Here is a 23,455-nt window from a genome sequence, read left to right on the forward strand (position 1 = left end):
ATAATAATCAGTCACAAGTCTGTAGGAGTTTTGAGATGTAATCAAGTTGCCAACTCCTCCAAAGGCTGCTGTCTAATTGGTCTCCAAACCATATGACCTTCCCAACAAATACCAGTTCTTATCTCAAAGTTCTCAAAGGCGCTGTATATTATCATTTCTCCTTTTTTGTTTGTTTTCTTGACGTCTGACTGGCTCCTTTGCACCATATCTACATTCTATTATTAATCTATCACATCAGCCAAGTGCAAACTCTTATGATAGACTAAGTATTTAAATGGCTGTAATTAAAGCAATGGGCCATGAGCTGGTGCCAGGAATTTGGCTGCGTAATGCTTTAGTGTACAATTCCAGTCGATACGGTCCAGACACACCAGGGAAAAGTGTTTGATAGAAACAGCCAGACAGTCGCGCACACTTCAGCCAATGTGCCTGGTTTTTGAACCAAGCAACATGTGCATAGTACAATAACCCAAATCTGTTTGTGCCTGACTTGCATGCATCTCTGGCGCTCGGTGAGCACTAGCCAGAATTCACTTTCATGCTCCCGTGAACTCCCGATAATTCCTGCTCCTGAAGAGACGTCCCAGGGTTTGATGCCTTTTGAGGTGCCTTCCGTTCTCTCCCAGTTTCCCAGCTGCCAGGGCCACTCGGGCGCCTTTCCAGTCTCTCCCTGTCTGCCGGATGAGTTTCTCTGGTTATGAATTAACCAGCAGGCAGCCTTGCCGCCTGCAGCTGGCGCAACCAGAACTCTGGGAGGGAGAGAGAGAGCGCGCGAGGGGCAAATCAAATATTCATTGACCGAAAGGCTCCAAAGAGCCAGATTCGAAACGCAGCACAAATCAGCCCATTTCAAAGTCTGTTTTATTCGTTTTCTGGGTTAGACCGTCGACAGGGTATCAGATGTGTCGCCTTTTTTTGACGCCGACAGTGGAAAGGTATCAGGAGAGAACGCAGAGAGACGTTTGTACTCTATGCAAATCGGCTGCATCTTCAGTTTCAGATGTAAGACATAAGGCTTTCGCGAGAAGCGCTGAATGTGCGCGTTTCAAAGCCTTCCTTCAGGTGGTGCAACAGTGCCTGCTGGTGCAGAACCACATCAAGAAACTGCACGAATGCACCCCTAATATGCAACGAATGAGAACAGAGGTGATTTGACGGGACTCGTCCTTGGAATCACAACAGAAGCGTTCTCCAGAGTAGCATGCGCTGGTGGTACATTTCCATTTCCCTTTCCGTTGTTCTCTTCTCACCAAGCTCCAAGTCGGGATCTTCACTTCACTCTTATCTACGATTCAATGGCATATATTTTTAATCAGCTGTTGTAGAAACCGTTGTGACGAAAGGAAATTAGTTTCACCCATGGCCATAATCTCTTCTATCTGGGCAATGCTGGACGATGCCAGGAATCTGCTTGTGTCATGATGTACATTTGAATTAAAAAGTTTTAGATGTTGGTTCCATCTTCCTTTGTCACCTTACTGGTGATGGGAAAAGGAGCATCAAAGAAGCCTCAGAAGCTTTTTAGTACTACTGCGCTCTTAATATTGTGACTTGTACTTTTCTATTCAGTGAACCAATGGTAAAGTAGGTAGGGTAAGGTTCTGAAGGTCTTCTGGACCTTGTCAGTTTGCTCAAGTCAGTTCTCTAATACACAGAAATGCAAGGAAAAGGCAAAAATGGTGTATGTAATAAATACCTGTATATCTTACAGAACTATAATATATACTTCCTTAAAATGCCTTCTGTCTATATTTGTCTATGTTTGCAGGTCATTCGGAAAATTCCAGCCCCCAGTCATGCAATCTAGCTGCTGGCTCCTGTCCGGCCATGTGCACCTGCAGCAATAACATCGTGGACTGCAGGGGCAAAGGACTGACGGCCATCCCAGCCAATCTGCCCAACAGCATGGCTGAGATGTGAGTATTACCTAACTGGACAATGACTGTCTATCTTCATCCTCCCTAATAAGGTTGAACTATGTTATGCTGTTGTAGCAGAACTATATTAAGCAGTTGTGTAGAAGATGAGCAGTGAGCAACTACAGTACCTCACTAGTGGGGCTGCATTGACACTGTTAATGTGATCAACGACTTACTGATTAATGGAGCCAGAAGTGAGAGCCAGAAATGGGACAATGCAGTTCTGTTTATTAGGGTGGTTCTTTGTGGGTGTCAGCACACTGGGAGATAGGGTTAACACTTAAAAATGACCAGAAATCAGAGAAATAGCCCAAAAAGGACAGTAATTCGGGGAAAAAAGAAACAGGGCAGCAGAGAATCTAGGAATGATGGACCTCTGGAAATACAGGAATTACAACATACTGGAACATGGCTCAGAATTGCAGAGAATACTGGAAGCACTTAGGAAAGGAACAGCAGAAAACCAGACACCAAAAATAGAGAACTACAAGTCAAGGGACCAGAAAACTGGAACACTACAAACATGGAGAACTTGGAATCAAGAAAACACAAGAACTAGGAAGCACAAGAACATGGCTGAGAATTGCAGGAAACATGCCTGGTTGTCTCCATTCTAGAAGCATTCTAGGCATCTCGGACACATGAGATTCTAGATCAGGCATCTTGTCTCTGTTCTAGAAAAGTTTTCTCCTTCCTGTCTCAATTCTAGAACCTCTAGGCTGGACACAGAATATTCTAGAAAAGAGGCAGGATGAAGACAGAAGAAGGGACAGGCAAGACTTTTGGAAAAGCCGGTACATAGACAAGCATAACAAGGTACAAGAGACAGAAACGTCTAGAACAAAGGCAAGGCAGAGAGAACAGAGAATGGGCAAAGACAGATGGTTCTAGACAGGGCAAAGACAGAACCTCATAACAAATTAGGTTTTGCGTCTGTCCCTGTCAAAGTTAAATTCTTAAGTTATTTGAGTAGATATTGCTTATATGTCCGAAGTTGACAAACCGACAGGCAGGCTGGAGACAAAAGGCTCTAGAACAGAAACAGGACAAAGACAGATGGTTCTAGAACAGAAATAGCACATAGAGAGAGAAGGTTCCAGAATTCCATAACAGTTGGGTTTTGCGCCTGGCTTTGTCAAGGTTGATGAAGATGGATATAGGACATTCTGGAACAGAGGGAAGCTGGAGACAAAATGTTCTAGAACACACGCAGGATGGAAACAGAAGATTCTAGAACAAAGATGGGCTGGAGATTCTAGAACAGGCATCATGTCTCCATTCAAGAATGTTTTGTCTCCAACCTGTCTCCATTCAGAAACAGAGATAGAACCTTCCAAATGGAGACAGGATGGAGACAAGATTCTATAACAGAGGCAAGATTGAGACAGAAGATTCTAGAATGGAGGCGAGCTGGAGACACATTCTAGAATCTTCTGAATGGAGACAGGATGGAGACAAGATTCTGGAACAGAGGCAAGCTGGAGACAAAATTTTCTAGAACAGAGGCAGGTTGGGCACAGAAGATTCTAGAACAAAGGTGAGCTGTCTCTATCTAGAATGTTTTGTCTCCAAACTGTCTCCATTCAGAGATAGAGATAGAACCTTCTGAATGCAGACAGAACATTCTAGAATGCCGACAGAATGGAGATAAAACATTCTAGAATGGAGACAGGATGGGGACAAGATTCTATAACTGAGGCAAGATGGAGACGGAAGATTCTAGAATGGAGGCAGGCTGGAGACAAAAGATTCTAGAACTGAGACAGGGCAGAAACAGAAGGTTCTAGAACAGAAATGGGCAGAGAAGGTTCCATAAAACTCCATAGTAATTAGGTTTTGCTACAGTCAAAGTTGGATGCTAATGCTATCCGAGTATGTATTACCGTATTACCTCTATGACTGAAGTTGGCTCCTGATCACAGCGAGGCAGGTCTGAAGTCACGTTCCATCAAAGTTATTTATGGCGGTTCCAGGAGGAACCTGGGCTTTAGGCAGCACTTTCTTAAGCCTGCAACTTTATGCTCCAGGAGGCCGAGCATCTGAAAGTTCCCCTTTTGCCCTCTCCACGCAGTGAACACATGCGAACACTTACTTTGAAATCAACAGCGGTTTATTTGCATATAAACACTGTCTAGGGCACGAGTGCTCTCCACTCTGGATGTGATGCTTGCCCGCTCCTGAGAAACAGGGTTTTTCATCCTCTGTGCTTAAAGATTTTACCTTTTTGTTTAACAAACAGGTCATTTGGTAACACTTTATTTAAAAGCTACCTACATAAAAATGTCATAGCATCGAATAGCATATTTATAAACAAACCTGAGTATTGGTGAACAGCTTATGCCAGTAATTGCAAGATGATCTTAAATGTTTTATGAAGTAAATGACCTTGTGTTGACATAAGGAGCTTTAAAGTAAAGCGATAGACATTTATTCCACTGATAACACTGTTTTGAAACATCATTCACTTTATAAAACATGTTATTCAGCGATCTCTGGCATTAGCTGTTCTAAATATTGTGTTGCATTATTAAATGCTTCTATATATGGGTTATTAATTAATCACTATCTAGGAAGCCTTCAAATAAACTGTCACTGATAAATAAATAAAAAAAAGTCACACCATCAAGGTGTCATTAAAGCAAAAGGCAGACATACCAAATACTAAGAAATTGTAAAGTTTGTGTACAGTTATCAAAGATTAGTGTGCTGATGATAGAATTTTTTCATCTCCACAATGAAAACTTTACAGGAATAAGAAAAAAAAGTACTTTACTTTTAATGTAAGTCAATGGAACCAGACTTTTTCCAGCTCATTTTGGGACGTTTCTTTTTATACACATTTTATACATGTGCATCACATTTTATATATATATATATAAATATATAATGTGATGCACATGTCGATGTTAAAGGCCTCAGGGTAGTGTTTGTACAGCACTGTTGGTGCACTATAGGCTCGTATCAGGAGGAAAGTCATCCACGAATGAAGCGCAGACACTCGGGCGCAGCCGAGCTTTGGATCTCACTCGTCGGCCCGCACTCATATCCAAACCCAAGTGCTGGGTGGCCGTGTTAACAGCTCATTCATCCTTCTGCAGTCTGGCTGTTACAAAGGAAACCATCAGGCAGTCTCACTGGAGAGCCTCACTCTTTTGGCGCTATCGGCGGCGACATAAAAACTGCTTTGACTAATATCGCCCTGGCTCGCTCTCAGCACTTTCTTGGCTACTAACTCATCCTTGACTTCTCCTTTTATTAGTATGGCTATAAGAAGTCTCAGTATAGGCACTTATGAACAACGTTGGTTAAAATAGTGTTTGAGGAGGAATGTAATCATCTCATAATGATGATCATATTCAGTTTAGAGTTTTAGTGTGTGTCTTTATACAGTACCGTGCAAAAGTCTGAGACAACCAAGAAAAAAGTTTAAAACTATAGCAGTAGGTGTTTTTGGTGAAGTGGTTTTTTGCCAGTAAAGCACTATTAGAAGGCAGGTTTGGTTCCTGGCTTTCCCGCTGCACTCCAGCTATCGCATGGATTTGTTGAGTTCCACCAGATCACCTGATTTAAAGCAATGAAGGATTAATTAGAGGAAGCAGGTGTTGGATGGTAACTGGAATTATTGGACTCCCTCAAGGAGAACTTGAGAGATGTTTACACACTGTATTGTTTATTTGTATTTATTCTAATCATGTGGCCTTTTTTGAACAAATACTCCGCTGATAAAGAGCTGTACATATCAATAGCCGAGCTCTATATAGCCGTAAAGTAACGGTGTACCGCGACTTCATGGCCACAATATCACTGTGTTATTCCAGAAGCTTTATTTTTTTCCCTGTAAATTTTGTTGGTCATATAAGGAAAAAATTGGCTTTTCTTTTTACTAGGCCAATAAATATGTTTGATTTTTAATGTTTTTTTATAAAGTTAAACTAAAAGAATCTAAAATAAAATCAATGAAATATTTATTCCCCATATTTTTCACTGTAATATCCACAGAATACCTCACATAAGCATTTTTAAGCCACTTTAACTCACTTTTATTTGCTTTGCTAAACAAAATGTTTGCTCCTCACAAAACAGGCAAACCTTTCCATTTTGGAAAAGCAAAAGGAGCTCGGAGAATTTCATCCCCTCACTCAGGAGCTGAAACTTCATGAGCTTTTGCACACAGCTCGGATGTCCATAATTGAGGTTGAGCTGCTTTTGGAGATGCAGCAACATACATAATGAAGTAACGTCTGTTGAAAAGTTCTAGATAGTTCTAGTTCTCAGCTTGGTTGTCCGCTTGCCAACACCAGAGACAACAGTGGTTGGTTGAGTGAGTTTAATTGTAAGGGCCCAGCCTGAGGCACCACAAGTTCAGGGAACTCCAATTCCCAGAAGCCATTGGGCTGATTAGGCCCAACCTGGCACACCTGTGGACTCCTCTACTCAAGGCTGGGGCAAACAGCAGCTCATTGTCACACCTTTGTAGAGGGGTGACCGGTACGGTACTTAGCCAAGGTGGTTATTGAAAAGAAAAGAAAAGGAAAGGAAAGGAAAGGAAAGTCAAGAGTGCTGGAAATAACAAAAGAGAGCTGGAAAAAACAAAAGAGAGAAATTGCCCCAAAACTACTTAAAAGCCTTGAACAAGGCTTGAACAAGAAACGGCTCCAAGCCATACAAAAAGTGTTTGCTCCACAAAGAGCAAACAGGTGAAACATAAAGCTGACCTTCCTCTCATCACAGAGGAAGTATTTTTTGTTTTCTGATTATCATTTATTTCACTTTTCTATCTCAGCCTTTGTTTGAGCATGCTGCTTTCAGCGTCCCCTTTGTTTGCCTTTTCCCGCCGTTATTCATTTCCCATTCGCTGAGGTGTTTTTTTTCCATTTTCACCTGTACTTCCCAATGGTGCAGTGGTAACTCCTCAGACTGCCAATCAGTACATTGGAGGATCGAGCCTGGCTCTGAGCCACCTCAATCCCAAAGTGAAACCTGGGTTTTCCTCTCTGGCTTGGGTCTGCCGTCCTGTAACATTTAATGTTGGCGGCAGAAATCAAACGTGAGGTAAATAATGTTGCATTTTTACCTTCCAAAAAGCTGCATTTGGTGCGCAAGATATCAGATATGAGGGCTCAAATTCATTCATTTTACGTCCAAATGAATCTCACTCTGGGTACAAAGACCTTAAATCTCTGAATCAGTCTACTGCAGAACGTGCTTGTAGTCGAATATTAGGCCACAGAGCTTTATTGAGTACAGCCCATGTAGGCAACCTGGGTTTCTAAGGGATTACTCCCGTTTAGAGGTGAACGAGAGCAAAACTTCTCCTTTTCATCTCATTAAGGCGAAGGAGCGAAGATAGTGGAGTGATCTGGTTTCGGTGTTTCAGTTTCTCAGAAAGAGCCTGTTTTAAAAATACACACACACAGCATGGGTGTTCCTTAATAACCCTGACCCATTTCTGGAGCCTTGGCAGCCGCGTTCGGGGGGCAAACATTTTTTAGGTGGCATGGGAGCCCAGAAGAGGGGGCCATGTTTGAAGTGGCTCAGCAGCGGCCCTGCTTCTGTCCAGCCACGGGGCCTCGTGGGGGATCTTCAGACGAGTGCTGATGTGCACACATACACACACACATACAGATACAACACCACTGTTGGAAATCTTATACAAGTTTGTGGAACTATTGCACACGCTTGGAGAATCTTGCTTCTTTTCTAAGAATCTTGTGTTTAGGCTGCGTTCAGTCAGGTGTATCTCCTTCTTCTGGACTTTAGAAATTGCTCATCCACAGCATTCTGTTCTTTTTTGGCAACTATAATATCTTTCACTGAAAAATCACTGAAAAAAGTGACACATGAGGCCTTGTAGAGACTGAGGGGTACAAAGCTGGTGTGAGCTGTGTGGTCTTTTTGAGCTAATTGTGGGTGGGAACCTAGACTTACAAGGGTGGGAACAAACTAAGCATAAAATTTCTCAACCAATCCAGTGCCTCCTGAAGGCTAAATAATTGGTGATGGTGCACTTATCAACATTGAGTGCGTTTACATGCACTCAATAATCCGATCATAATCAGATTTCAGCAGTTATCAGATTATTCAAATGATCATGTAAACACCATACTACGATCTAGAAATCTGATTAAGAAATATGATAACAAGAGCTAGATTTTAGCTCAGTAATCAGATTTCTCAGTGCATGTAAACTCTTACTCTGATTTCTTTCAGATTTCTCAGTCCGTGCATGTGCAAAACAGACAGCGGTACTGGAAATAAGCAAGAAATAAGCAAAACATTAAATATTTAAATTTTCTTCATCCTCAACATGATGTATGTTCACTTTTTAGTAAAGTAAAAATAAACCTTTAGCAAGGGTCATCATCCCATTACTGCATCACAATCCAAAGCAGACTTCTAGCCTATTGCCCTGTTCTTCACACATTGGAATTTTTATAACACAGCTTTAGGCTACGCTGACCTTAAAGGGCTGAAATGGCAAAGAAAGAAGTTTTTTCAAGAACTGCATGAACACAAAAATGCTTTGTGATCATGTTTGACATGCATTTACATGCCGAATGTATTGATTTAGTGCATGTTTAAGTCCTTTCAGGTTTGCGGTGTTTTCACATTAATGTCAGATGTTCAAAAAGTAAAAAAGTCTGAATTGAACAGAAAGATTGGAGAAGCAGTCTGAACTGAGTAGAAAGATTGGAGCCAAAAATCGGAATTGAGCAGATCGATCTGAGGCAAGAATTGTAACTGAGCAGAAAGATCGGAGCAAAAATTCAGAATTAAGCAGAAAGATAGGCACAAATTATCGAACAGAAAGATAGGGGTGAACTGTTAGAATTGAGTCAACCAATCAAAGGCAAAAATCTAAAATGAGCACAAAGATAGGAGCAAAATTCTGAATTAAACCAAAAACCTGAGCAGAAAATTGGAAATGGGCTGAAAGATCGGAGGAAGAGATTTGAACTGAGCAGAAAGAGCGGAGCAAAAATTCAGAGCTTAGCACAAAGATCTTATCCAAAAATTTGAAATTTGCCGAAAGATCGGAGCAAAAATGTGGAGTTGAACAGAAAGATCAAAACCAAAAAATTAAATTAGCAGAAAGATCGAGGGGAAAAAATCGATTGAACAGAAAGGACATGACTTGTCTATGCCTTATAATGTGAACATATCCTTGGACTCATCTCATAGTTCCACCCAGAACCTACTGCAGCACTTAAACCACCCCCTCACACACACACACACACACACACACACACACACACACTGTGCCCAGCTTTCATGAGCCTTTTCTCCTCCTGCATTATAAAATCAGTCAATTACAGCAGGACGGCGGCGGCGGCCTTCTCCAAAAGCAGCCGTGCTCGCTCAGCGCCCTCGTAACCAACCGGGTGGTCATTATTTTTCTGTTGCAAATTCCTGGTCTGGGAGTCTATGTGGGAGTGTGTTTGCAATGTCTGTGTTTACTGTAGATTGGAGATTTTCGAAGAAGGCTGTGTTTTTTGTTTTGTTTTTTTCCTTTGTGGGACTTTTCAGGCAAGCTTTCTTTTTGATGGTTTGCTGTTTTGCTGCTGTGTATTTTTTTTCTTTTTCTCCAGCAAATCTAGCCTCTTTGGGTGCGACAGCATGAAGCAAAGGCGTCATTAGCGAGTCTCTTATTATGTTTGTTTCTCCGTGGATCTGTCGCCTGCTTTGATTAGCGGGGAGGTATCGTGCCGGGCCCCGCCAGGTGCAAACAGCTAGTGGTACTTTCCTCCTAGTAAACTGCTCACAGCTGATGAACAGCATGGCGTGCATTGATTATCTACCTAGGGGCTATTTTGGAACAGTGTTTGTTTCTTTTTCCCCGTCCTTTTGATTGGAGGTTGTCTGCGAATGGAGGGAATCAATCCGCAGTCTTTGCACAGGCCTCGTTCTGACCCTTAATCGATTTCAATCTGCCACTCTCTAAGCTTCCATATTCATCACCTGATCCCAATGTCGTGACAGAGCTTAAAGTCACCACGGGTATTGATTTTGGAAGGGTGGGGGGGTGCCTGGAGCACTTTGTCTCTCTCTTTGTCGCAAACAAAAACACACACAATAGTTGCCCTCAGGCCTGAGGCTCCTAGAGACTTAATGAGAGTGGCAGGGCACACTTCGTCCCGCTGACTTCTGCAGTGACATCTGCAGTAAATTCATTTGGGATGCATGCTTATAAATAAGGGCCGAAAAAAGAGCGTCCCAAAACATGACCACCGCAGGAATGTGCATAGCTGTATCCTGTGGTCTGGATTCGCTGCAATCCATGGAATTTAAATTGCATCGCTATAATTCCCACTAAGTGCATCTTTGAAGTGGAAGAACATGGTTAATTGAAAATGGTGCAACTCAGTTCTAGCTGCCGCCGACTTCCAACAGTGTTCTTCACTCAATCTATCTTCACTGAATGTCCTAATCCTAACATATTAAAAGTTATAGGGTGGTTCTGCAAAAAGGCAAGTTTACACAATGTTCCCACTTACCCTAGACGTAGTATCAGACAAGTCTGGTGCCTGAATTTTGCCTCTGTAGTTTTGTGCTGGAGGCTAACATTGCTACCAAACACTGGAAGTCAATAGTCACCCAAATCTATTTCATAAATACATCCCCAAAAACTCTCTTAGGTTTAGTCACATTTGTCGGTGTGGTTTAGGACACACTGTGAACCATGTGTGAACGCTGTGGCTGGCCGTTTTAGACAACGGGTGTTGGGCCGAAACCAGACTTGTCTTCATATGTATGCTCTGCAATCAGGAACATGGATGCTACATATTGTGTTAGTTTTCTGTTGTTTCTCTTTATAAATAACTGTTAAAGGTAAATATGTTTATGAATGTCTAAAACAGAAATCATGAATGCAATCTAGTGTCCGTCATTTTTAAAGAAACCCATACTGTCCACTAAACCACATCGGTAAGTCTGTGCCACCTTATTGAAGACCTGGGTGCAGTTTGAGTGCAATGGGTTTGAAATTGTGGGTAAAAGATTTGGGTGACGTTTTTTAGAAAAAGAAAAAAATTGGACACCAATATGGCTTGGCCAAACTGGACATATTATGTAAATTATGTGTCACCATTCCTTCAACTTGGCCGCTACTGAGAGGCAAAGAAATGACTTTGTGGCGGAAGTGTTCCACAATCAAGGGGCTTATGTGCTCAAGTAGGGGCAATGACCGCCTAGGTCACTTTATAGCTTTTAAAATCCACCCCCCTTCAATAAAGCTTAGAGGGGGATCAAGTCTCAGAGGCAGCTGTCTGTTGCAGGCCTTGCTGCACAGGTGAACCTTGCGGTCATTAGGCGAAAGCCACATTTAAAAAAAAAAAAAAGAAAAAAGAAGAAGAAGAAAAAAACGAGGCCGGCCTATGCAGCCGCTAATGGGATTCTCAGAGCGCAAGAGAAATAAACCTTTATTGCATTCCCTGGCTTTTTCCAGCACAGCTGACGCTGATTAGGGCCGTCCGATTCGTGAAGGTTCCGCTGTGAGCGAGCGAAGGGATCGTGCTGTACCCTTGAGGGGTGGGGGTGGAGGGGCACACATGCGATTAATAAAGCTGATCTGCAGTGTCCGGTCGATCTGCCCGGTTTCAGATCGAGGCCTTTGGACTCACATATATACAAGAAATGACACAAATTTAATTAGGGAATAGACAAAGATCCAGTACATCAACAGATAAGCGTGTATTCGTATGAGAGTCCATTTTCACCGTTCTGCTGAGTACTTGTCGCCACATGTATCTATAGCATACGTGTGCACGAGTTTCAGCGGCGCACACACGCAGGTGCATAGAGATAAATCCATGGAGACAGATTCTGGACTTGGGACTTCCAGAGATTGATGGTGAGAACTGATTGCGTGTGGCTTAATGCTAACTCCCTTAATGGGTTCCTGCGAGTGAAAAGGGCCCAGAAACAACTTGTGGTTTCTAATGATCCCAGCAGTGCGGTGGTTTGGAGAAACTCAGATGTCCAAGAATCAAGTAGGTTCAGTGATGATTAATCTAAGAAGCATGGCATTTTCTTTTCCTTCCTTTAATCAATGCACCCGCTGGCTCTTTCATTTGGCATTTTGCACATTTTGATTGGTTGGTTGTGGTTCAAATAGGTGGGGTGAACAGCGGTCAACTGCTCAGTTGGCCTGTGTGTTTGTGCGAGGTTAGCATGTGTGTTTCTGCAGCGAGACTGAGCCGCTCTGGCTGGGACTGGCAGCCAAGCAGAGAGGCGTCGGGATTAGAGGGCTGAGACCTAGCTTAGCCCTTGCTGACAGTGTCACTTAACAAGCCTGTTCCCCACAAAGCGTGGCCACCTCATCTAGCCTGTTAGCACTCTCAACCCACCAGCCAGGGGCCTTCCTTTGGCTACAACAACAGACACCATCAAGCTTGTAGTGTTGCTGAAGTTAGGACCATGATTCTGTGTCAGGCCATACAGATGGGTGGGTGCAGATGCTTTCAGACAAGTGTACTCCATCGCTCCATTAAGCTATTATCATGAGGCATGCAGGTCCAGCTGACCTCGTCTTCGGTCAAGATGCCAAGAGGAAAAGATCTGAGTAACTTTGAATCTGCGTTTGGATCTGTGGAAAAGACATCGACATAAAGGGTTGGAAATTGTGGTCGAAAGTGCACATTCAGTGAGCATGATGATCATGCATTAGTGCGTAAGGAAAAACAGAAGAGGCGAGTCATCTGTCTCCATGTTGTCTACAAGTGGGCGAGTGCATGTGCTACATACATTAAGAGACCTGAATACTTGACCTCTACAATGCTCTACAATGAGGGGGTTGAGAGGGTCTGTTTTATTATGGGGGGGCGTTGTTGGCATGATTTGGGTCCACTTGTCATTTTATAGCAGGGGTCACCAACCCTGGTCCTGGAGATCTACCTTTCTACAAAGTCCAGTGTGTCCAAAGTGTAAGGTAATGGGAAGTCCAGGAAGAGGGTTGGTGACCACTGCCTTAGAAGGCCACTGTGAATCAATGCAAAGTTAGCCCAACTGGTCACTTTTATGTCAGGATGAAACATTTCTGTCATCCAGCCAATCAGGAACTTCTGGAGAGGCTAATTAGACAGAGTAGGTGTGGCAGATTGTTGTTGGAGCTAGACTCTGTAGGAAGGTGGATGTCCAGGACCTCAAAAATGAAGTAAAGCAAAGAAATCATTGAAAACAAAAGAAAATCTAGCATATTTGCTAGCTCTCGTGGTGCAGCGACCTGGTCTCCATGGGCAAGTTCTGGAACAAAGATGTGGACAAAATGCAAGTCAGCCCAAGGAAACACAAAGGAGACCACAAGTGTCCCAGATACATCCCTGTGATTAGCCCTGCCATTTGTCACTGGTACAAAAACTGGACATTATGTAAATGCTGTCCAGTTGAGGCGGGGATAATGAGACGCACCTGACCATTACGCAATGCAGCCCGAGCAGCAGCATGTTAATGAGCTTTGTTGCTATGGTGTTCTTTTGTTGTCTGGTTGTCTGACTTCCACCACTGTTCCTCTTCTCTCTCTCTCTCTCTCTCTCTCTTTCTCTAATTCCACAGACGACTAGAACAGAACGGCATCAAGTCCGTCCCTCCCGGAGCGTTCTCCCCCTACAAGAAGCTGCGGAGAATGTGAGTTCACGGTCGCATCAGAAAACACATTCCTCCTGTTTTCACATTAGATCTGAAATGTCGTTACTTTGCATGCTATAATTTGATCCATTATTAAAGACAAAACATATGAATTGGATATGAATTCAAACAGATGTGCAACAAATCCTGCACAATTTTGTATACATATAACTGACCACAAGGCTTTTATGGCTGAATTCTAAACCACAATAATTATTCAGTAACATTTTATTGGAGGTTTATTTATTTGACTTGACAAAGCAAACTTACTGTTCTTTGTTTTATTATCCTACACTTTTTTGTTCTATTTTAATGAGTAGCAGTTTTTGAGCTTAAACCATTAAACTTTGCAGGATCGTGAAGTCTATTAAGGAATACTGTGCTTGTGATCGCACATACAGCTGTCGTACAGCGTTTGTTCAAACACAATCTTTATTCGAATATGCATGCTAGTACATGTCGTCACCAGGGTTGGTGACCACTGGTCTAAGATGATGTAGTCGCACCTGGTCCTAAAGTAATGCTTTATTCAAAAATGCAGCTACATGGCTTAAAGCAATCACTAAAAAGAAGAAAGCCTAGTGTATTTGCTAGCGTATTTGTGCGACACACATATTAGTAACTCACCTGGGATACTATAACAGCCTAGCAACACCGTAGCAACCATGTGGGACACCATAGGAACAGCCTAGTAACACCTTAGCAACCACCTGGGATACCATAGCAATGCCCTACTAACACCTTGGCAACTAACTGGGATACCATATCAATGGTCAAGCAACCTTAGCAACCACCTGGGACATTGTATCAATGGCCAAGCAACCTTAGCAACCACCTACGACATCATATCAATGGTCAAGCAACCTTAGCAACCACGTACGACATCATATCAATGGCCAAGCAACCCTTAGCAAACACTGGGACATCCTATCAACACTGGGACATCTTACCAACACCTTAGCAGCCACCTGGGACATTATATCAGTGGCCCAGCAACACCATAGCAACGTCCTGGGACATCATATCAGTGGCCCAGTAACACCTTAGCAACCACCTGGGACATCATATCACTGGCCAGGCAACACCTTAACAACCACTTGCTACATCATATTAATGGCCCAGTGACCCGCATGCCCGACTAAATTGTTTGTTCAGTAAAACTCATAGTAGAGGCTTCTAAATGGTTTATTCATACTGCACTAAGCTCATTCTGACCTGTATTAGTACACAATTAGAGAATTAGATTATGTGAAAATCATTTCTAATTACATTAATAGTTAATAATGCACTGTAAACACTGTTAAGACCTTGTGCAAAGTATTAAGCATGAATTAATCACCTAATGTGCATTTGTTTATGTTTATAACTGGCGACATTTGATTCCTGTAGATTCTAGGTTGCTCCAAGTAACTTCAGGAGTTTAATGCTTTAGAGCTAATAAGTGTTTAATAAATCATTAATATTTTAGGATTTCACTAATTAGAGCCTAAAAAGCTATAAGCAAGACTTCAAAAAGTCATTTTGCATCCTGTGATTTAAAGTTAATGTAATTTCATGGCTTTTTGATAGTCAAACATGCAGTGTGCTAATATATTATGTTTCAGTTCATTTTAAGAACCGAATTGCTTATATTAAATTTAATAAGAAGAATGTAGAAGAGTTTTTAATGTTTTTACAAACAAAATCTCATGAGTAGGTGTTGAATTTGTAATGCAAAATGACTTATTGAGAACTGTTTCAACTCTTATAAGTGATGACTAAAACTCTACTTGATGTATTAGCTCTAAACACTTGATGCTGACTAGAACCAATAGGAATCAAATACTGAAAATGATATAAACATTGATGATTATTTCATGATCAATAAGGAGCAGAACAGGGTATGTGTTTGTTGTGCACTATTACAATTAATATAGTTCTATAACAGGCCTCAGGTTATGTGCTAATGATGGTTGTAATAAATTACTTAGCTTAGTGAATAAACCATTTAAAATGGTCCAATTTGTGTTTAATTGAATAATAATAAACAAGGCCTTAATAAACCCTCAATATGTGTTATAAGGTTGTCCAGGATTCCACCTAAAACATTTCCATACATCTATATTATTCCCTTCTATTCCATGGTAATTCCATATTATTGCCTGAAGTTATCTGGCTAAGTTAGCAGTTAGCCAGATAACTCAAGCCCAAAATAAAGCAGTGTCCAAAGGTTAGGAACATTCCCATTGGACAGTCTTACTTTCAGCTTAAGTTATCTAGCTACGAGAAATCCTGCTTTCCCAGGGACATCAAAATAAAATTAAGAACCCGATCTTTGGGTGGAGTTCCTATTGGCCGGAGCTCATTGATGCATTCCTGTAAATAAGTTACGACAGTTCGCAGTCCCCACTGATGTCCCGGGCTATTTTTAGTGCGGAGGCCTGCCCGACATACTTTCTTGCACAGAGGTGCGGAGAGCGAGCGTGTGGGAGTGGGTCACTTAACACACCGTAAATTGTGGCCAGCATGATTACCATCCATGGGAACGCGAGCGCTAGGGATGGAAGACTCCGGACTTTGGCACATCCCAGCGGCCGGAGTGACCTGCGGGCGCTCATTGGCAGCCACATCCGCAAAACCTCAGCCTTTGCCCAGCTCCGGCCCTCAAATAGCAGCCATGGGAAGAAGAAACTCTCCTCCAGCCTCCGCTCCTCTCGCTCGCCCTTGGGTGATGCGGCAGCCTGGTAACCAAACAAGCTTTGCTACTGCTTGACATGCTTGTAAAAATAACACTCACACATCCCCTCCCCTCCCCCTCCAAGTCCTGTCTGCTTTTTCAGCTGTCCCTCTTTCCCTCACAACTCCTCACCAGGCTGGACGAGTCAAAGTAAGCCACTAATGTGGGAGTGGAAGGAAGAAAAAAAATCAAAGTGTCTCCCTCAACATTCCTGTCAGTATAAATGGGCCACCCGTGACCCATTTTTAGTGTTTACCGTCCTCCGTGTGCACAGAGCAGTCGTACTTGTCTTGACCTTCGCCGGGTTTGCACTCAGTCGCTTGTAGATATGAGACCGTTTTTTCCTCGATGCGGCTTCAGATGACCTCTGGGCTAGCTGGAGGGTGTTGGAAGTGGCGCGTAGGGCCAGCCGCAGGCTTGTTAACCACCCTGGGCAACGTCCAGGAAAGCTTCATACCTCTGCCAGGAGACGGACAGCCATTTATACACGGGGGCCACCGAGTACACTGCCTGTCAAAAGTCTGGGAACATCCAGCTTTTTAAACTTCATTCTTTATTTGGATCCCAGTAGCTTCCACAAAGTGGTTGCTAGTCGTCTTGGGTTCCACACAAAAGCAAATGCAATAAAAATAAAACAAACATCATTAAAATCATCCTGTATCATAAACAAGACAAAATCAAGTAAAACTAAAAGCTAATACTCAACAAGAGGATCAATAACCTGTAATAACCTACACTAAATACCAAAAATCAACAATACCACAATAACATCTATATGAGCTTCATCAAATATTGTTTTTTAAAAGAACTTTTTAAGAACTTTTAAAATGAAAATCTTATGGGGTTCATATTCCAAGCTAAACACGTCCTATAAAGAACAATTTTCTTCATACAATTTGATCTTCGACTTTGCATCTCCAGCTGACCAGAACTCACTTGACATGTATGACAAAACCCTGAAAATACTTGTTTTTCATGAAAAAACTTTGTGTTATTACTATAACATTATGCAACGTTAGCATGGAAAGAACAGCAAAGAGCTAATCTGGCTGCTCTGTTTTGAACAATTTTAAGTTTTTTAAATATTTCTTAGTGGCACTTGACCAAACCACTGGGCAGTACTCCAGGTGTGACAAAACAAGTGAGCGAACTACAGCGATCATAACAGAAGATGGAATGTATGCAGAACATTTCCTAGAAATTGCAATGTCCTTTCCCATTATTGAGACAATGTGATCAATATGATCAGATCAGTATAATAAATTATTTAATTTGAAACCCAGTCATTTGGTCTTAGTGACCTGCTCAACGGATATCCAACAGCTTTTTAACAGCTTTTCAAAAGTGTTTTAAATAAATGAGCATGTTTTCTTTGTTAGTTTGCAAAAACGTTGAATCAAAAGCTGTTTAGATCTTCAAATTTCTTCTCGCACAAAGGGCAAAACTCATGTTATGTCTTCTTATTGGTTAGGACTCAACAATGAAACAACAATGAAAATCAAACTAACAGTGAAAATAACAGTGAATATTGAACAGCAATACTGTAAATCAATCAGTTACAGCAAATGTCAAACTGTAACATCGCAAATCGAACTGTAACAGTGCACATCAAACAGTATCATGGTAACACCGTGTAAATTAACCAGAAATGGTGAAATCAAATGGTGCAAATCAAATAGTAACAGTGTGAATTAGTGGTAACGATGAAGTGTAACAGAGTGCAAATCAGTTCAAACAGTAAACATGTAAATCATACTGTAACAGTCCAAATCGAACAGTAATGGTGTAAATTAACCAGAAATGGTAAAATCAAATGGTGGAAATCAAATAGCAACAGTGTAAATCAGTGGTAAATCGAACGGTCCCAGTGCAAATCGAACTGTACCAGTAACTGTTACTGTTTGATTTGAACTGTAAATCGTCAGTAACTGTGACTCGACAGTAACATTGTAAATCGAATAGTAATGGAGTAAATTAAACAGAAATGGTGAAATCAAATAGTGCAAATAGTAAGACTAACAATCAACAGTGACAATGTAATGTAAGAGTAAAAATGAAGCTGTAACGGTAGAATTCACACAGTAACAGTGTAAAAAGGCTGGCATGGTGTGCCCAAACTTTTGAGGGACAGTTCAATAGTGGCGCTTGGTCACATCCCTTGTCTTCTCTGCATTGCATTAGAAACTCCCCCCAGCGCCCCCCCAAGCTCTTTCTCTCTCACTCTTCTAGGGAGCTAGCGGGAGGATGCCCGCTGTGGTTTTGAGAGAGGGCCACGGGCCTGCGGAGTTTATTAAAATCCATTCCAGCAGAGGGGAAAAGCCCTGTGCCTTATTAATAACCCCACCTCAGAGCCAGCCCGCGGCCATGCCCGGGGCTATGGCGTCCACAGCCGGCCAGCAGGCTGCCACGTAAGCGGGCGGAGGCCTGGGCCGCCGCAAAAGCCCCACGCCCGTCAGCAGCGGGCTGATCCGGTGTCAGTTTGAGTATGTGCTGAGTGCATCCTGCCTGGAGCCTGTGTGGAAGCCAGTCATGTGTGGCTGATGTTCCACTGGTGCTACTGTCTTGGGGTGGTGGGGGTGGGGGCTGGGGGACAAGTAAGGGTCAGACCACTCATGGATTGTCTGTCTTTGCTTGCCTTTTGGCTTCCTTCTCATTCTCTTTGCTCTTCCCTTTTCTTCTCTCTCCCGGCTCACAGAGACCTCAGCAACAACCAGATCTCTGAGATCGCTCCCGACGCCTTCCAAGGTCTGCGTTCCCTCAACTCGCTGTAAGTGTATGTTGCTTGTCAAGGCACGTTTGTTATGTTTAACCTACAGTGAATCCTAAGCAGGCCCGTGTTCTTGTGTACGGTACTGTGCAAAAGTCAGAGACCACCTTTCCAGTTAAACACGCCACTGAGGTATGCCTAAGTCATTATTTTTTCAGGACGCGTTTCTGTGAAGCTCAGATATGAGATAATCCACTCGCATCTGGAAGGAGAAAGTCAGAGTGGGAATAAATGATCAAAAGCTACAGAGAAAATCGAAGGCCTGGTGGACCACCAAAACTGTCACCATCAGATAAACAGTACTTCTTTGAGAGAGAGGAGAAAATCAAATAATACCCACAGGTGTTTCTGTCCATCCTTCCACTGTGAGAAGACGACTCCGCGCTATGGGTCTGAAAAGATGTGTAGCTGTCAAGAAGAACCTCACTGAGAAAAGGAGACGGACACATCAAACAAAGAAGCTGAACAATGGACTGACCACCCCAGAGTCCAGACCTCAACACCACTGAATGTGTTTGATTACTTCAGAAAATGATCAACCAGCTTCTAAGACTGAACTTTTGGATTTCGTGACCGTTTTGGGTGGAAATCCAGTAGATGAAGGGTGGTCTCTGACTTTCACACAGTGCTGTATTTGCTTCTCTGAAAGAAAGCACTTCCAAACTCATCCAGAGTGCATAAACAACCATGTTTAATTTTACAAGTCTTGCTTTTTTTTTTTTTTAAACAAATACCTCTCTACATATCTCAGTCTGACAGCTTGAAACAGTTACACTTGCTGGAAATATCAGTCCCAGATGTGAGCTTGGTTTGGGCTTTGTGCTCCGTTGGTGTGAAAGCCGTTTCTCTGATCCGCAGGGTCCTGTACGGGAATAAGATCACCGAGTTGCCCAAAGGAGTGTTTGACGGGCTCTACGCCCTCCAGCTGCTGTAAGTTCGCGCAGTCCTTTCGGAAGGGCGTGCTTATATAACTGCTGCACACCCGAATAGAGAGTGATGAACGTAAAATGCCAAGCATGCCCAATCAATATGACTCGATTCAATTTATTACGAGCGCAATCAAAAAAAGTGTTTACGCTTTGTCCTGTTTGACCCGCTCTCATCAGTCTACTCTCTCTCTCTCTCTTCTTGTGTCGTCTCCCCTCAGTCTTCTGAATGCCAATAAGATCCACTGCGTGCGCGCCAACGCGTTCCAGGACCTGCAGAACCTCTCTCTGTTGTCACTGTACGACAATAAAATCCAGACTCTGGCTAAGGGCACCTTCGCCTCCCTGCGTGCCATTCAGACTCTGTAAGTACCCGTCTGCCATCCTTCCCAGCTCTGCTGATGGTCGCTCTCTGGGCTTCAGAAGCACCGGAGTGAACTGTCTCTGCTCTCTCTGATCCACTCACACTCACAGCACTACACACACATACTCACGTTTATGCAAGTGCACGTTCACGGGAAACGCAGATGGTCTAAAACACATGATCTATTCCATTTTCTTCCATATCTGGAGCATAAACTTGGCAAAAGCACCAGAGGCTTACTGTATTTTTGATTTTTCCCTCCAACCACAGTACCAGTCAAAAGTTTGGACTCTGGAGTTTTGCCCTTTTGGGCAGGTGCTCAAGGGAAAACAGAGCAACCTGAACATTGATCATACTTAATATAGTTTATAGAAAAATGCAGGCACTCATATTGAGAGATGCTAGTGTGAAACATCTCCCTTAATGCCCGAGCGGAGGGACTTGAACCCCAGTCTCTACAGTACAAGGCCTTAACATTACTCACTATGCTGTCTTATTGCCTTAAATAAGTCAGTTATACCTCTATTTAAAACTTCAAACTGTAAAATTGTTTTGTTAAAACTCAGAGTCACATTGCTGAGTCAACACGCTAAAAAAATGCTAATGCTATATTTAAAATAATTTAAAGGAAGTACCTGTTTGTCCTTTACATTGTATGTAAATTTCATGAGGAATGAACCAAAAGAAACGGCCCAAAATGCCTTCGAAAAAGTCTGTTTCCATTGACTTACATTAAAAGTAAAGTATGTTTTTTCCTTCTCCTGTAAAGGAGATACAAGGTTTTATATATATATATATATATATATATATATATATATATATATATATATATACACGTATGTATGGCATTCTCTCAGCTAGTTTCATGAGGAGCCAGCTGGGATGTTACCACACACACTTACGCTGCTAAAAACTACTTGTAGTGTGTGATTCAGTACAAATTGTGTTTGATTATGAAAATTACATTTAATCTTTTGACTGGTACTGGAGCTCAAAAGTGCACTTTCATAGATGTATTTCTGCTGTACTGCCACCGTGAAACATGTCCCAGCGCATTTTTGTTCTGTTTACACCTGTAACCTTATCTAATAATACGGCAATGTGGTGAGGATATAAAGAGCATCATAAATCATTCAGCCTGGTAATTTTAGCCTTACGGGCACGTCAAACAATAGTCTGCGCTCCTCCTGCCTTCCCTAACTGCTCTCGTCTCAGTGGAATATAAAGAACAATACCCTTCAGCCCACACACTTTGAACTGATCTCAAAGTCTGACATGTTCCTTCCCTTTATACTGCGTGTAGAACATATCTACTGTTGTTTGGCCCCAAAACTAGCTGAGCTACCAGTGGATATAATGTTGCATGCATGTGCACACAGTCATGCTCATCATTTTGCTGTTTCCTGCCAAACGTTTGGTTTTGAAATCAACAAGGCAGATTGGATGACAGTTAGAAAGGATGGAAAGTCAGTTATAAGATCATTATATTTAGACCGAATTCCAGGAGACAGCTTTAAATAAACGATGGGCCCCTTTGTCCACTGTATGCGTTGCTCTGGATTTAGACGCATAGCTCAAATGACCACAGCTATGGTTGGTGCATAGCTAGCACTCTGGAATTCTTAGCTACTGTGCGCCACCTCTTTAAACTCTTGGACAACAAGCATGCAGGGGGAGGGGGGAGGTTTAAGTGTCGCTAAAGCATTGTCAGATAACCTGAAGGCCCCTTTTAGGAATTGCTGGAACTGTGCTACTGTTGCCCAAGGATGAGATCTCACTATGTAAATTGACCATAGTAAGCAAAACCAGGGATGTTGGCAGAATAGTAGAGTTACCTGAGTTTAAAAGTATTTTTTTATTACAATATTTAAAAATAGCCAGTGATCACTTTACAGGAAAGATGTGAATTATGAATGAGAATTCAGTTAACTGTTTATTATTTAAGTATTTGTCACGGTCATTCATGGGAAGATGACTGTTTTGCTCATATTTCTGAGTGTGTGTGTGTGTATACACACACACACACACACACACTCAGAAATATGAGCAAAACAGTCATCTTCCCATGAAGGATTAAGCAGAACACAGCCTTTATCACTAGGCCAACTACTCTGATGCTGATGTTAAATAGATGTTAGCTAGGCCCACTAACAAGATGTTTCGAGGGTGAGGACTAACAGAAGAGGAGGCAACAAGTCCCACCCCCCGAGGTAGTCGTGGGCTGGAGGTTAGGGAACCAGCCTTGTGATCGGAAGGTCGCCAGTTGATCCCCTGAGCTAACAGCGTGTGACAGAAGTGTGTGTTCACTAGTGTGTATGTGAGTGTTTCATTGCACAGGTGGGTTAAAATGCAGAGGTGAGATTTCCCCATTGTGCGACTAAAAAGGGTCACTTAACTAACGTTTCTCACTTTGTACTGGTTAGCTCTAGTGTTAGTGCATTATCCTTTGGAAAGAAGAAGGCTCTGTTTCTCATCTGACATGAAAACCTACTCTTTTCTCTTTGCCATATATATATATATATATATATATATATATATATATATATATATATATATATATATATATATATACTCCAACAGGTTCTCGAATGCGAGTACTCGCATATCAAATTAGAAGGCACATCCTTAATGTGAGTTAGCAGTGGTAGTAGCTGTTTGTTTGCATGCTAAGGCCTTATCATTATCACTTCCCCACTACAGTCATCTGGCTCAGAACCCTTTCATCTGCGACTGCAATCTCAAGTGGCTGGCCGACTACCTCCGTTCCAACCCGATTGAGACCAGCGGCGCGCGATGCGCTAGCCCTCGCCGCCTCGCCAACAAGCGCATCGGCCAGATCAAGAGCAAGAAGTTCCGCTGTTCTGGTAAGCCTCAGCCTTCCTTTTTACCCACTCTGGCAGATCATCCGATTGCTGCACATTCCCTCCATCTCCCTTTAACATGCATTCCATGGGGTTGCTGTCATCGCTAAACCGAACGGCGCTGCATCTAACCGCCAGTCCCAGACTAATCGATGTGCTTTCAGACAGCGAAGAAAAGCGATCTGGCTTTAGTCTCGGGCAGGAGCGAGTGAGCTGTGGTTGGGGACCTAAACAAAGAGCTCCATGCTGGGCTCCCTCCTCCTTACATTGTTCTTCCGAG

At 42.5% G+C, this 23,455-nt stretch overlaps 1 protein-coding gene across 3 annotated transcripts in view; it reads left to right on the forward strand.

Moving 5' to 3' along the window:
- The window catches only part of slit1a (slit homolog 1a (Drosophila)), a 147,355-nt gene that overhangs the window by 87,843 nt on the left and 36,057 nt on the right, over window positions 1-23,455 (forward strand). For all 3 annotated transcript variants that reach the window (XM_036583308.1, XM_036583309.1, XM_036583310.1), the window contains exons 9-14: window positions 1,769-1,916; window positions 13,470-13,541; window positions 18,953-19,024; window positions 19,883-19,954; window positions 20,172-20,315; window positions 23,015-23,178. In XM_036583308.1, coding sequence (XP_036439201.1) covers window positions 1,769-1,916; window positions 13,470-13,541; window positions 18,953-19,024; window positions 19,883-19,954; window positions 20,172-20,315; window positions 23,015-23,178 — 672 coding nt within the window. The remainder of the gene's footprint in view (window positions 1-1,768; window positions 1,917-13,469; window positions 13,542-18,952; window positions 19,025-19,882; window positions 19,955-20,171; window positions 20,316-23,014; window positions 23,179-23,455) is intronic.

Source organism: Colossoma macropomum, unplaced genomic scaffold, assembly GCF_904425465.1.
Source record: "Colossoma macropomum unplaced genomic scaffold, Colossoma_macropomum, whole genome shotgun sequence".
Classification (NCBI taxonomy): Eukaryota; Metazoa; Chordata; class Actinopteri; order Characiformes; family Serrasalmidae; genus Colossoma; species Colossoma macropomum.